Below are 16,479 nucleotides of genomic sequence, written 5' to 3'. Positions count from 1 at the left end.
AGAAAGAAAGAAAGAAAGAAAGAAAGAAAGAAAGAAAGAAAGAAAGAGAGAGAGAGAGAGAGAGAGGGAGGGAGGGAGGGAGGGAGGGAGGGAGGGAGGGAGGAAGGAAGGAAGGAAGGAAGGAAGGAAGGAAGGAAGGAAGGAAGATTTTAGGAAATTGGTTCTTTGGGAGGAAAAGCAGAATTCAGTAAAATTTTTGTGTAGGGAATGGCTTTGGTTTGACTGTTCCTCACATGATCTTTTGGTTTGAGACACCCTACATGAAATGTTACTTTTACTGGACCAAGCAATTCTAAACATTTTCTGGAGAAGTTTTAACCATCATCAATCTTCCCATCCAAGCAATGCATAGAAAAACATTAGCATAACCAAGGGAGTATAGGGGTTGGAGGACTTTGTGTTTCAAAACTCCAGTCATAGAAATTTTGTATTGAAAAAGATAGAGGAATGAAGCTATAATTTCAGAATGGTTAAATGAATAATGCCAAAGACTTCAATACCCCCAGGTTTCCACCCACCAGAGAGTAAACATTCATCTCCTGATACAGAAATACTGTGGCCCATAAGTGAGTACGGAGTTCTGCATCCAATTCAGAGAGTAGTGACTATACCAAGGTCAGATTGTCACCCCAAATCAGTCACCCAGCTCTTACAATGGTTCAAGATGGTACACATTATATTTCTAGCTAAACTGCAGCTCACTGGGTATAGTTGAGTAACATCTTGGTAAAATATATTTAACAACCTAAAGAGTGAATGTGGCAGCAGAAGTAAAAAAAAAAATCAACTTAGTTTTCTGCTGAAAAATTCAGCTAGGAATTTGTGCTGTGACCTACATTATTCTTTCTTCCACCGCCATTACTTTTTTTCCCTCAAGGAACAGTATAACATGATGCATTTCCCAAGGATGAATTACTTTGCTGAAAAACATTTTAATAACCTGCTAAATGATGGAGCAACAAATCACTCAAGCCTTTCCTATGTGCAGTCCAGTGCCACAAAATGAATTCATATAATATAAATTCTTCATTAAGGCAATTTCAAAACATCTGATGCTTCTTCATTCTACGACAGCAAGTCAGGTCATAGTTCCTCTATTTAAAAAAAAAGCAGAACAATTAAAAGCATAGGATGCTCAGCATAAGGGACACTACAGGGCCTTCTATTTGTTTACTCAGTATTTCAGGGTAAGACCTCTCATGCAGGCTCCTTCATAAAGAAAGTAGAATTCAAAGTAACTGGGGCTAGTACACTTCACTGCCATCTTATTTTTCATTAAGAGCTATTTCTTTTGTTAAGATGGATAAGACCAGAATGAAGATTTTTATAAGCAAAATTCATTCTGCTAAATCTTTAATTAATGTGCTTAGTTCACATGGTATTCTTGGTCCTTAATGACTAAAGATTTTTCTTCTCATTGACAAAAAGGGGTCACTGTAACCTTGGATTAACCAAAAAAACTAGGGAGAATTTACCAAGATTTAGAATAATAATAAAGTCTTTGGGAGGCGATTTTCTTAGGCAAGATTTCCACCCTACCTGATTTCTTCAAGGAGAAATGCCCTGTTTTTAACTTTTCAGGCCTGGCTAATTAAAATCCACTGCTGCTTATAGGAGCACTGAGCTCCTTGCAGGTAGAAAACCTCTGCATTCAGAAAGCCACTGGTATGCCAGAGCCCTGGCTGCAAATCTAGCTTCATTATGCCAATATGAGTATTTCAATCTGTAAATTCCTTCTCCCTCAAAAAAATTCACTGTGACTTGGGAGAGCAAGTAAAGCCAAGGAAAAAAAACTGCTTTACTTCAGCAAATGAAATATGGACCAATATTTAGTCAAAATTCCAAGATCAATATTTTGTCATTTGCTAGCCTCCCACAGAATTTCTTTTTTAAAAGGCCCATGAAATTGAACCTTATGTTCTCTATGTTAATCAGGCACAAAAAGGTTTTTTCCTCAGTTCTGATTAATGGTAACCAGTACAACTGAAATTACATAACATACAGAGATGTTCACATTAACATACAATTTTTACAATTCAACTGACTAATGTTTGGTAAACAGGCACTAGAAATTACTAGAGTTGCTCTAACCAGAAACATTAACACCTACAGTTTTCCCAGCTTTTTTATCTCAGACAGCTTGGGGACCTGCTTTATACTGGCCCAGTTCTTAGACTGAGGTAGAATTTTACTAAAAGGGCAAGAAAAAAATCAGATTATCTCAAAGATGATTCGCATATTAATTTTGTGCCTTTAAAATGACTGGAACACTTTAAGTTTGGAATATATAGCCCTAGGAAAACATAGAAATCAGGCATTTATGTCACAAATAATTTTTGAGTGACAAAAACACAAACTTATCCACGTGTCAAACTTATCTACTGTCTCGTATGGAATAAAGACTTCCCACACGAAAGACAACAAAATGAAGTATTTCGTGTAATTTTGGAAATTGTACAACAGGTTAAATTTGACATTTAATTAACAGTAGATCTTCATAATAATTAGTGACAATTACCACAATTATGAATGACTGGAAGTAGCATGATCTAGTGAACAAAGATTCAACCTCAAAGCCCAAAAGGTGTGGACTTAAGTCCTGGCTCTGACACATACTGACCAACCTGTGACTCTGGGTAAGTCCTCTGACCTTCAGTGCTTGAGGCAATTCTCTAAAACTAAGAGCTGCACAAAAGGTGCCAACCACTATTGGTAGAAAGGTGCTTCACCTGAGAGTTTCCTATACAAATGAAATCCTAAATCCAACACCTAGCTCGATCACTGAGGCAAGACAAAAAGATTTTGAGAATTTGGAAGATTCAGTAGTACAATGAATCTTAGGCTATTTAAGACTATGGTTCAGGATCTTAAACCCACACTGCTAAAACTTTTATAGATGAGAAGGGCTGGTAAACACCATACCAGCTGCAAAAGTCTAATTAATAATAATAATTATTATTATAAGCATTAACATAGTGCTTTAAAGTTTGCAAAGCATTTTAAAATATTCTCTCATTTTATTCTCACAACAGCCCTAGGAGGTAGGTATTGTTATTATTCCTGTTACCAATGAGGAAACCAAAGCACAAATTAAATGACTTGACCAGGGTAGTAGGTGTCTGAAGTTAGATTTGAACTTAGGCTTTCCTGACTCCTGGCCTAGTGCTATATTCACCATGCCACCTAGCTATTATTACCATAACATTGCCATAGCTGTGAGAAGCAGTGCTAGCTGGTGGAGCATGAGATCCTGAATATCTTACCACACTGGAATGGCTTGAGTAACCACTTGGCAACAGAACACATATATATCTATCATGGGAGCACCAGCTGTAAGTGTGCCTAGACTTATCACTAAAAAGTTGGCCATGAGGCCAAGAGCAACTCATGAAGACTGTCTACTAAAACCATGGAGCACCAAAGAAACCATTAATGTTTTGAGTACTGAAAGGAAGTACTGTTATATTTTTATGTTAATGTATCCCATGAGTCATTTTTGTATAACAATCAAATCTATGGAGAGAAATTCTTTTCATTAATTTTGTGGAATCTCAATGATACCTTTGAAATGTGCAAAAAATGTACACTTAGCGGGCAGCGAGGTGGTACAGTGGATAGTGCACCAGGCCTGGATTCAGGAGGACCTGAGTTCAAATCCGGCCTCAGACACTTAACATTTACTAGCTGTGTGACCTTGGGCAAGTCACTTAACCTCATTGCCTAGCCCCCCCAAAAAATGTGCACTTAGTGGTTCTGTTTTATTTTGTAAATCAAGTATAATTTTTAATTGCACACTGGTTATTTGAAAACTCAGTGATAAATGTAATTAAAATAAACTCATAATCACATAAAAAAATGAATGTATTCTCTGTTTCATGTGTTTTAAAAAAATTTTAAGTCCATTTAAGTGTCCACTGCATTTGGGGAAATTAAATGGTATTCCATTCCATGAGGAGAAGAAAAAAAAGGTTAATATGTTCTTTAAAGATCACGGAGTCATTTGTCATATACTCACATGAAAAATGGCATCAATTGAATAAGAGTCTCTTTTTTGGGATTGGATGCAAACTCTGGGACAGCCTGGATTATTTTGTTCATAACATTTCTTAAGTAATTCTGTAGTTGTTTTCGTCTCTCCTCTACAAACTTGGCATCCTGAAAAAAAAAAAAGACAAAAGATTTGGTGAAATAGGTTGGCCTACTGAATTGTATTTGCCATTTTGATAAGCACTGACAGATAATACTCAAGATCTTCTGCAAGTGGACTTTATTTGACTTTTGCCTATCTCACACAATAGAATTGGCAATTGAATCTATTGTTCCCAGGAACCAGTGTACATTTTGTTATTAAAGACATTTATTTATTCCTTCCCTCACCAATTATATCAGAGAAAGAATGATGTATGCAAAATCAGAGGGCCATAGAAACAGAACTCTAAGTCTTACAACTTCCATTTTGCATATGTGAAATATAACTGTCATAACTAACATAACTAACCCTCTCATAGAAAATAACAACTAACAAACCAGTATACTGTGTATATTTTACTACAATGGATAAACATGACATACTGGCTTTATTAAAGCCATTAGCAATTATAGATAAATGCACTGTGATGTCCACAAATATATTTGAATTTCATAGGTCTAAGAACAGGGACTTGGAAATATGATTTAATTGCTGTAGAACTCCCAGATGAGGAAACACTGCCCTCCATCAATACACATCTGTACCTTCTCTTCAACTTATAGCCTTAGAGAGGTAAATTTTATTCATTTTGCATTTCACCTTGGGAGCCCAGACTCAATTAACACTTTAAATGCTAACACTTTCAAATGCTAAAATCAATAATTAGTGAATGAGGTTTTATGCTGACCTATCTTATTCCTCACAGTAGAGGTATAAACAGAATCCCCATTCATTAACTTTATAAATATTCTTCCGTGCGGCACACATTAGCTGATGTTCCATCTTGAGTTCTACAAAATATATCAACTATAAAAACTACCAAAAGGAAACACGTTTGGATACCACATCAAGACCACTGCTGGCTATGCCTTGGACCTAGGTTTCAATCCTACAGTTATTCAGCTTGGATGTCTTCACATGATCATAAAATCAAACAGACTCAAGCAATTATCCAAGGCCATATGTATGGTACAGATAGGTTTAAAGCTGCATTGGTGGAGGGAGTTTACCAAATAGGAGTTCCCATGCTTATGAAACCATGTGTTCTCAATGCATTAATGTACGTGGGAAAACAAAACAACCAACACTGTCTTTGGCCTCAAGGAGCTTACAATATAGTAATTTGGCATCAGGCATAGATAATGAAAAGCTGCTAAAATATTTGCAGAAATTCAGTATTTTGTCAGCTGGTATCCATTAAAAGACATATTAAAAGTCAAAGTGACTGTGCAAGAAAAGCCTCTAGGAAAACACTGAAGGTAGGAGAGGGTCTGCACTGAAGGGAATACATGTCCACCCAGGATCCAGAGAGAATCTGAGCCTCAAGATATCACAGGAACTGGAGGGCCTACACTCTTGGGGACTCAAAGATTGAGAGCTTGGGATGTCTTCCAGATGTGCCTTAGGACCTTACGCTAGCTTCAGTCTACTTATCTGAGGACATCTTCTTCCCCATCCCTCATCCCCATTAGAAGAGGAGGTGCTTAGAGGCTAGCAGTTTTTTCATTTTTGTTTTTGTCTCCTCAGCACCCAGAACAATACTTTTTTTTAAAAAACTTAACTGATTAAATTTTAGTTTTCAACGTTCACTTTTATGAGATTTTGAGTTCTAAATTTCTCCACCCCTCCTTTCCCCCTAACCAAGACAGCATGCAATCTGATATAGGCTATGCATGTATTATCATATTAAACATATTTTCACAATAGTCATGTTGTGAAAGAAGAATCAGAAAAAAATGAAAACCCATGAGAAACAAAAAACAAAAAAGAGAAAATAGTATACTTCGATTTGCACTCAGACTCCATAGACCTTTCTCTGGATGCAGATAGCATTTTCCATCATTAGTCTTTTGGAATTGTCTTTAGATTACTGCATTGCTCAGAAAGGCTAAGTCTATCAAAGTTAGTAATCACACAATGTTGCCAGTACTGTGTACAACGTTCTCCTAGTTCTGCTCTCTTCACTCAGCATCAATTCATGCAAGTCTTTTCTGGTTTTTCTGAAATCCACCTGCTCACCATTTCTTATGGAACAATAGTATTCCATTACATTCATATGCCACAACTTGTTCAGCCATTCCCTAATTGATGGGAATCCTCTCAATTTCCAATTCTTTGCCACCACAGAAAGAGCTGCTATAAATATTTTTGTACATGTGGGTCCTTTTCCCTTTTTTATGATCTCTTTGGGATACAGACCTAGTAGTGCTACTGCTAAATCAAAGTATACACACAGTTTGGTTGCCATTTGGGCATAGTTCCAAATTGCTCTCCAGAATGGTTGGGTTAGTTTACAACTCTACCAACAATGCGTTAGCATTCCAATTTTCTCACATCTTCTCCAACATTTATCGTTTCCCTGTTTTGTCATGTTAGTCAATCTAATAGGTATGATGTGGTACCTCAGAGTTGTTTTAATTTGCGTGTGTTTAACTAATAATAATTTTGAGCATTTTTTATATGACTATAGGTAGCTTTAATTTCTTCATCTGAAAACTGCCTGCTCATATGCTTTGACCATTTATCAACTGGAGAAGGACTTGTATTCTTATGGATTTAATTCAGTTCTTTATATATTTTAGAAATGAGGCCTTTATCAGAGACACTGACTGTAAAAATTGTTTCCCATCTTTTAATCTTGGTTGCATTGTCTTTGGGCAAATCCTTTTTAATTTACAGTAATCAAAATTATCCATTTTGTATTTCATAATGTCCTCTATCTCTTGTTTGGTCATAAGTTCTTCTGTTCTCCATAAATCTGACAGGTAAACTATTCCTTGCTGTCCCAGTTTGCTTATAGTGTCAGCCTTTGTATCTAAATCATGTACCCATTTTGACCTTATCTTGGTATATGGTGTAAGACATTGGTATATGCCTAGTTTCTGCCATATTCTTTTCCAGTTTTCCCAGCAGTTTTTGTCAAAAAGTGAGTTCTTATCCTAGAAGCTGGAGTCTTTGGGTTTACCAAACAGTAGATTATTATAGTCATTGACTACTGTGTCTTGTGTACCTAACCTATTCCATTGACCTACCACTCTATTTCTTAGCCAGTACCAGGTAGTTTTGATGATTATTGCTTTATAATACAGTTTTAGATTTGGTATCGCTAGGCCACCTTCCCTTGCATTTCTTTTCATTAATTCCCTTGACATTCTGGACCTTTTGTTCTTCCAGATCAATTCTGTTATTATTTTTCTAGAACAATATTCTTGCACACAGTAGGCACACAAGTATTTGCTGAATTGCATTAAACCATCTCCCTACAAAATGATTTAAGGCATTCTGAAATAACTTTCCTGGACTCTTCCACAACTCTATTTGCAGGAGACTGACTATAAGCTCAAAGGTAATAAAAACTTCATTTAAGTAGCAAATGTTATACAGAGTTTCTACAGCCCTATAAGTGAAAGCTCATTGTTCAGGATGAAGGAGGCTTTGTCCTAGCAGGTTACTCACAGATTCTCAAACACTATCAACTAATCAGAAATAAAGTATTTGCCAGCTTTAGGCAAGTCTGTTACTGAACCAACTCTATAAGGTGGCCTCTCCCAACACAGAATATATCTTACTGTTGGATATAAATTACAAAAAAATATAAGGGATAGGGATAGGGCCTGCAATTGTATTGGTATAAGGAACTTCCAGGTGAGGAAACTCCATCTGCATGTCAACATTTCTCTGCAGTCTATTGTCTCAGGGAGTTGTCTAAGTCAGTGGAGTCAAAATCAAATAGAAAGAGATCTTTGCTGGTTACATATTGACTTAGAAAATCTCAAATTAACATTATTTTAAGTTATACTGTATTTTTATTTGTTTTGTTAAACATTTTCCAATTACATTTTAATCTAATTCTGGCTGCACTCTGGGAGTTTTGTCCCAGCAGGAGCTTGACATTTCTTGGCCCTAAATCACTGATGGGTTAAGTGAGTTGCCCAAGGTCACAAAGCCAGTTTGTGTTAGAGATGGGACTTGATTCTGGATCTTCCTGGATCCATAGCCAGTCCTGTCTCTGTTATGCCATGCTGCCTCTCTATTATAATTAACATTGTAGAGGAAATAATCATTTAAAGGCAAATGATAAGAGAATTCTAGTGCTAGGCAAATCATTTAGTTAATCCTTTGGCTTTAAAGATAAATGAGATAATATCTATAAAGTACTTAGTACAAAACAGCCACTTAATAAATAATTGTTCCCTTCTCTTACCTCTGCTTTAGATCAGAGAGCTCTTCAGATAGATTTCAGAGTCTCTGAAAGCTTGGATGGGGGGAAAATACATCTTTATTTTCACTAAACTCTAACTGAAATTAGCAATTCTTTTAATTATTTAAAAAGCATTTTAAAACCTTCTGAGAAGGGGTCCATAGGTTTTACCAGATTGCCAAAAGAATCCATGACACAAAAAAGGTTAAGGACCCTTGCTTTAGACAGACCCTTATCTAAAGATCTCAGACACAGAACCTTCTCTGATTTTTTTTTTTCACTTACAGGAAAAAGAAACTCCTTTTTTTATTTAGTAATTGAGAGGGCATAAGGATTATGAGGCAGCATGGTATAATGGAAGCCTCATTGAATTTCCAGTCAGGAAAGAACTGGGTTTGAATCCTACCTCGAATACTTACTTATTCTTTGGCTATGGGCAAGTCACTTAATTTTTGAGCCTTGGTCTATGCCTCCATGAAATGGGAATGATAATACTAATAGGACTTAGCTCATTCAGGTTGTTGTGAGGCTCAGTTGAGGTAATACATGAAAATTATTTTGCAAGCCTTACAAAAAATGTAGAATTATCAGTTTGTTAGCATTATTACTGACTTCTCTGGACACTCTGGGAGATGAAGGAGTCCACAGCCATTGTTTTCAGAGAAGGGATTCTTATATCTTCATGCAATTTAAGTTCTCCATTTGTGTAAGCCTTGGAAATGACACTCATTGCTGGCACAACTGAACGAGAGTTGTCTCCTCTGCTTTATCCCATGGTGTGTCTTGCAGCCAGAGTACATGACAATGGGCCCAGCTGCTAACATTCTATAATTTTAATAGTAGCATAATCCCCTTCTGTAGGGTATACAATGCTCATGGGCTAAAATACAATACAATCTGTCACTAAATGTAGCACATTAGAGTGAGACTATAATGGTTATTCAGAGAGATCGAAATATCCTTTGTTCAAGAGCCAACCACTTCTCTCTTTTATTCAGATATTTGGCTCACCTGGTTTGAATGTCAGGCTACCTTCTGCAGTCTCAGAGTCTCAACCCATTATTAAGCAATTAGAAGGCCCTCAGTAGAAAGGTGGTTAATATTCTAAGTTTGTGCTGAGCGTTTCTAATCAGCCCACGTTTTTAATCTGTACAGGAAATTCCTCAAGGGCTGCACAAGTGCCACTGCTTTTGACAAAATAGCTAATCAATCCAGTAAAGTGTGTGAAATTCTTTAAAAAAAAATAATGTCATAAAGAAGGAAAGGAGAATTTAAGGTGGCACTTATCTGCCTTGTTCTCTACTCTGCTTCTGAAAGGGAGTGGGATTTAGTTCTATAGCCAATTTAGAATTGAAAGCCACAGCAAAGCCAAGGTGAAAGGATAGCAGAAGGACCTGCCAATGACTGCAATGTTAGCTCTTTTAATTCCACTTAACAAATATTTATTCAGTATCTATTATATGGAGAATATTGTGCTATGCTTATAAAAGGTAAATGAAGATCCTCAGTATGGGAACTCTATGAAATTTAGAACCTAAGTCTTATAAAAATGCCTGAAGTTCAAAGATGTTAAGTGATGTGTGAACCCAGTCACACAATTAGCAAAGGGTCAGAGGTAGAATCTGCAGGCTCCAGGCCTACCATTCTAGCCACTTTTTCAGACTGGCTCCAGAAGAGATGTAAAGATATATGACACTGGTGAAACTTATAATGTACCCAGCAAAGTCTTCAGAAGTAAGACAGAGTTGGCATAGGAGAACTATAATTAATTCTGGAGAATATCTAAATAACTGCCATATGTAGCTCTACATGAAAAGGTGTAATTGAAAACCACAGGGAAGAAACAACTAGCCCCTATTTTAAGAAAATGTGATTTACAAATATATGAATTCACACAACAGATATAGGTAATGATTATTTGTATTATAAAATAATTTTAAAATTTATGTAAGGATTCAACACAGATTTCCTTAAAATATCAAGATGAAGTTAAATGATTTATTGGATCTATCAAGATGGTAAAGTAGATATTCCTTCCAATAGTATGTATCACAACCTAGCCAGACCTTCTCATCTTGTGCTACTTGACTTTTCTCTAAGACCTCCCATAAATCCTCTACCAGAGTATTTCCAATATGCTAGGGGCCTTCCTTTAGGTCTCCTGACAGTATGGGGGTACCAATGGACTTCACAGTCTATCTATCCATCTCTTATCTTTGTTTTGTAACTAGCGCACATGAATCTGGTTATATATCTCTTAATTCTTAATTCTACTTAAGATCGGATTTAGTTAACAAAAAAAAATCTATTTATAAACAACTCTTCAGTAAGGCATTTACTGTACAAAATGAGACATGCTTAGGTGGATCTATAATCTCATCAGCAGTTCTCTCCAATAATGTAGACAGGAGTCCACATGTCTGCCCCATGGCATGTGACCCTTGTCTATGTCCTCCCAAGAGTTGAGGCAGTGTTGCACAGCGGAAGAAGCATTGACTATTAAGTCAGAGGACCAGGGTTCAAACTCTTCCTCTGATATTTACTACCTTTTTGGCTTTAGTTGAGTCACTTATCCCTTTCCTAATCTGTAAAATGAGGGAATGAGATGCAATGATCTAAGAGATCTCTTCCAGTTCTGGCTCTACGGTCCTATCACGTCTGTAAAACTTGTCTGCTGGTGGAAATATATTCTTAAAACTGTACATTCAGACCAATTATGGGCAAATTACTCGATGGGAGGCATTGTGTTATGAAAGAACAAAGAAGACTTGGCTTCTTGTACTGGCTCTGCCACTTACCAACTATTTGACATTGGACAAGTTACTTCCCCAAAGGGCCTTCATCTTTTCATCTGTACAATGGGTGGTTTAGACTATCTATACTGAAAGTCCTTTCTAATTCAAACATTCTGTGATTCTGCCTCCACTTTGGACCTAAGCTTTCAATTTAACAGGACAAAGTTTTATTTTTCTCTCTGAGTGATAAGAAAGATTTCAAAAGAAACATATGCCTCTTCACCAATGCCCATATTCAACTATGATGTGTGAGTTCCTAAAGCCACCCAGTGAAGTATAATATACCAGTGCTTCCTTTTCATAAGAGTGATATGGGGTTTTACCATATGAGGTTTACCTAACAAATGTATTGTCTTAGAATGATTACATTATTGAACTAAATGACCAGGTTCTTCAACTGCAAGGTTTACTGAAGTAACCTTAAAAATCAGAAACTACCATTGAAGAGCTCCTTTGCCTCTACCATGCCATGGTCCCATTTAATAAAAGAATAGCATCTTTAATGAAATCAAAAGATACTACACAAAGACATCCAAGAAATGCATCTAGAAGTGACTCTTTTTAATATATTAATATATATCTTTATTTAATATATTATATTTGTTGGCTGAAAAACTACAAAAGTCTATCTTAAAATTCTTTTTAACAGGTTATCAGAAGCTCTCAAATTAATCAGTGACCACAAGGGCAATGCTCTTCATGGGCTGTGTTTATCATCAATGGCTACTGAGCACCACTGACAGTTCCTAGAATGAAAGCAGTCATCTGTTTAAGGACAACACCTAGCTGCACAAATACCAGGGTTTTCTTAATCAGCATTATTTACTTGTGAGTTTCCTGGTTTGATTCCTTGGGTCCCCAATCAAGAAACAGCATTAGAAGCAAGGAAACTGGATGAAAGCCTAGCTTGTGGAAAGTGCCAAATAGCTCAGGTAGCCACTTAATGAGATCTAACAGTTTGTGTCTTCTCTGTCTTTCAGCTGCTGTTTTTCTATCATAATACTACTGTCAATTATACTTTAAACTATTAATAGGGAGCACTGGGAGTTAGGGCTCACTTTTAAAAAAGAGCAGTCAGGACTGTTTTAATGGAATTTTTTTCCCCAGAAAGGTTAATTTTATTTTGAGCTTAAAAAGGATAAAGATAGTCAAATGAAGAATAGCTATTTTTAAAACTATTGAATGTTATGAACAAGGTTGAATTATAAATTCATATAAGGAAGACAAGGGGTTTCCCCCTCACCCTTTGGTACTGAAGCTGTAGTTTTCTAGGGCATTCTAGGCAACGCCCTTCCTATTGCATTCTTATTTTACAAAATGGCAATTTCTCAGATTAACTTTTGTATGCAGAAGTTTCAAATAACTATTTAGTACTAGTCTCATTAGTTACCAGATACTTTATATTTATGTAGTTGTTGTGAATTTAAGAATTTCAAAGCAACACATATGATAAGGGAGAAGAGAAGAGATACCAATCCCTTAAGTATAGTATCTCAACAATCATGGGCTTCAACAATATAAAAAGTCTAATTGAACGGCTAGTATTAGGGATACATCAAAATGGCAAAATCAACACCACCCCAACCCCTGCCAAAATGGCAAAATTGCAGGGGCTGAAGGAAGATACATTGATGCACTGCTGTTAGAGCTATGAATTGGTACAATTATTCTGGAAAGCAACTTGGAACTATGCCCCCAAATTTACTAAAGCACTGCCACTTTGGTAGTGGCAAAAAAAAAAAAAAAAGTTGACCCAGCACTATTACTACTTGGCCTAAACCCCAAAGAGATTAAAGAAAAAGGTAAAGGTCCTCTATGTATAAAAACCTTTAAAGCAGCTCTTTTTGTAGTGGCAAAGAATTGGAAACAAATAGGGTACCCATCAACTGGCGAATGAACAAATCATGGCATAAGTATGTAATGGAATGTTACTGTGTGATAAAAAATGATGAAATATGGTTTCAGAGAAGTCAGGAAAGGTTTGTAGAACCTGATACAGAGTAAAGTGAGCAGAACCAGGAGAACAATTTACATAATAACAAGGTAAAAATAAACAATTTTGAAAGTCTTAAAGAACTCTGATAGACACAATGATAAACCATGATTCCAGACAACTGATAAAGAATGCTACTAGCCTCCTGACAGAGAGGTGATGGATAAAATATGTATAATAAGACACATTTTTTGATACTACCAATATAGGAGTTTATTCTGCTTGACTATGTGTATTTGTTTCAATGGTTTTTTTTTTTTTCCTTCATTGGGGCAGAGGAAGTAAGAGGGAGAAAAATAAACACTTGATAATTAAAAAATTTTAATTTAAAAATTTAAAAAGCCAGTTAGGAATAGTGAACACAGACCTAGGACCTCCAGTTTTTGCCACTGTACTCAATGATGTTTCTTCCACATGGTTTTTACCTATGGCACTTCATAGCTTAAAAAAAGTGGTATATTTTGTTCCTTGAGCCCTTAAACATTCCTTTTCCTCTCAAGTTTCAAACCACATAAAAGGTGTGGATTTAGTTATCCTGAAATAAAGACTAAATAACTAGGATATGGATAATGAGTCATAATATAAAACTATGCAAACATGTGGATTTCTTTTTTATTATTATTACAAATTTAATGCTTAGATTCAATGCCAATACCAATAACAATGTTTCAGTAATTGTTTCTCAATTGCTAATTGAGAAAATTGAGAAGAACTTCCTTTTATTGTCAATTTAAAAACTCTCTAAGGGGACCTCATAGTTCATTGAATAGTCAGTCACTATGGACCATCTTAATGGTCTCCCAAATATTACTAAGTCACTTTTATAAGTTTCTGGTATAGTGGTTGTAGCAAAGCTGAGTAAAATATATTCACCCAATAAACTCAGAGAAATAATAAAAATCAAGAGCACAGAGAAGAAAATTGTATTTCTTAATTTTGTGTGTGAGGAATGAATTCTAGATGTTCACATTGGCTGCTTTAATACTCACATCTGGGCCGGCTGACTGGCTGAGGGAGTTGGGGGTACAGATTTTTTTAAAGTCTCTCCTCCATCATGGGTCACTCTCCCAAGTTTGAAATCTGACTCAGGTGATGGTGAATGAGAAAAGTGGCAAAGACTCTACTGGGAGAAAAGTTATTATGGGGAAGGATTCAATCCAAAAGGTGGCAAGGTGGGCATTAGTCACTTTTTTTCTATATTCCCTCAGGATGCCCACTTCCAGGCTATCATCATCATTCACTCCAACAAGGCTGGGAGTGGGTGGGAGGGGCAGCCAGTGCAAGGACATAGAGGAAGAAGATGGAATGTTGAGTTTGGAGAACAGTTAAGCAATCTAGATTGAGTGGAACATAAAGTACATGAAGGGGAGCAGTGAGAAAGAAATCTGGAAAGGAAGGTGGGAGCCAGATGGTGGAGGTCTTTAAATGTTAGGCTGGGGAATTTGCATGTTATCCTACAGGCCCTAGAAAGACACTGAAAATTCTTGAGCAGGGGAATGACATAATCAGAATTGTGCCTTGGGAAGATGGCTATGTGGAAGATGGACTAGAGAGGAGAACCTGGAAGCAGTAAGATTAATTAAGAGAATACTGTAACATACCAGGCACAAAATAATAAGGGCTCAAATATGGGTACTGTTTTGTGAGCAGAGAGAAGGGGGATAGGTGTGAGATACTGTGGACATAGATTTGACAAATGAGGACCTATTGGTGGGACTGAGAGTAGGGGCAGAAAGTGAAGATAAAGTCTGCGATTATGAATCTGAATGATTGAAAGGATAATGGTCCTTTAAACATAAATAAGGAAGTTGGAAGCAGGTTATGATTGGGGGTAGGATAACAAGTTCTCTTTGGAGCATGTTGAGTGTAAATTGCTGATGAGATATCTATATGGAGAAATCAGGCAGGGAGATGTTGATGCAGAATTGTAGTTCAAGAGAGATTACGGATGCATATGTAAATTTGGTGGTCATAGGAATAGAATTAATATTCAAATAGGAATACCAAAACGAGGAAACATGTAGAAAGAAAAGGGTTCACAGCAGAGCCTTGGGGGAAACCTATGTCGCCAGACATGTATGAACAAAGAGTGCGCAATGTCAAGGAAGTCAAGGAAGGGGTGCATCTAGGAGGAAGAGTAGGAAGTGTGTTTAGAGCTGCAGGAATGTTAAGGAAGATGGGGATTGCAAAAAAGACATTGGATTTAGCAGTTAAATGTTCATTGGGAACCTTGGAGAGAGTAGTTTCAATCAAATGGTACAATAAAAAGCCAGGCTGCACAGGAGGAAAAGTGAGTGGAAAGTAAGAAAATGGTATAAATTCATGTAGACCATATCACTCCCCTACTTGAGTCTAAAGTGTCTCTGGATTACCTCTTAGATAAAACAGATCTCCTCAAGCTAGTATTTAAAGTCTTTCACAATTTGATTCCTGCCTACACTTTGAGACATTTGACATTATTCCCTTTTAGGCATTCCATGTTCCAGCTAAAATGAACAATTAGCTATTTAACTAAATGTAACATACCATTTTCCTTCCCTGTGCATTTGCACAGGCTGTCCCTCTTTCTCAAAATGCATACTCTCCTCAGCCTATCCTACCTCATAGAGTCCCTTGCTTCCTTCAAGGCTAAGCTCAAGGGCTATATATGAAGACTTTTACAATCCCTCCTAGGTGCTAATCTACACATGTTTAGGTAGATCATTCCTTCTGGGCATTGACTGTCACATGCAGAAGAGATACAGGAAAATAGTTTGAGGGGATGGAAGAGTAAAGTGAAGTTTTTGTAAAGATATGGGAGAATTGGGCATGTTTGTGGGCAGCAGGGAAGGGGCCAGTGGATTAAGAACATGGATGGTGAGAAAGGGAATAATTGCGAACAAGTTTTTGGAGGAGAGAGGAGGGTCCTATCCCCTTACAGGTATCAGCAGAGGAACTGGAGTTAGCAGGAGGGGCACCTCTGGCTCAGTTTTTGGACTAGTTTTTGTATCCTGCATTCAGGATCAGGTGAAAACACTCACCCAGTCTACCGTAATTTTCAGATAACACTGCCCATGAAATCTAGGGATTAATTAGTGCCAGTTACAAGGAAGGAGAGAACAAAAGAGGCCAATAAGATCAGTCTGTTGTGCCATCCCTGAACTTGGCTTCTATTTCATTACTTTTCTATGCCAAAACTCCATTGATTCTTGTAGTCTGCCCTATAATTGAGGACTTATTCATGTTAATGTACTTAAAAATGCATCTGGAGAGTCATTAAGGTTAAAGGCTGAGCTTCTTTGCCTCCTCATTGCTGTTACTC

The 16,479-nt window shown here is 36.8% G+C and overlaps 1 protein-coding gene across 4 annotated transcripts in view; it reads right to left on the bottom strand.

The window, feature by feature from the left end:
- Positions 1–16,479, bottom strand: part of SNX29 (sorting nexin 29) — a 636,216-nt gene that overhangs the window by 54,722 nt on the left and 565,015 nt on the right. For all 4 annotated transcript variants that reach the window (XM_027839088.1, XM_027839089.1, XM_027839091.1 and 1 more), the window contains one exon: positions 4,016–4,155. In XM_027839088.1, coding sequence (XP_027694889.1) covers positions 4,016–4,155 — 140 coding nt within the window. The remainder of the gene's footprint in view (positions 1–4,015; positions 4,156–16,479) is intronic.

Source organism: Vombatus ursinus, unplaced genomic scaffold (assembly GCF_900497805.2).
Source record: "Vombatus ursinus unplaced genomic scaffold, bare-nosed wombat genome assembly UNPS02014832.1, whole genome shotgun sequence".
Classification (NCBI taxonomy): Eukaryota; Metazoa; Chordata; class Mammalia; order Diprotodontia; family Vombatidae; genus Vombatus; species Vombatus ursinus.
The sequence above is the reverse complement of the archived record's forward strand: the minus strand, read 5'-3'. Positions and strand labels throughout refer to the sequence as shown.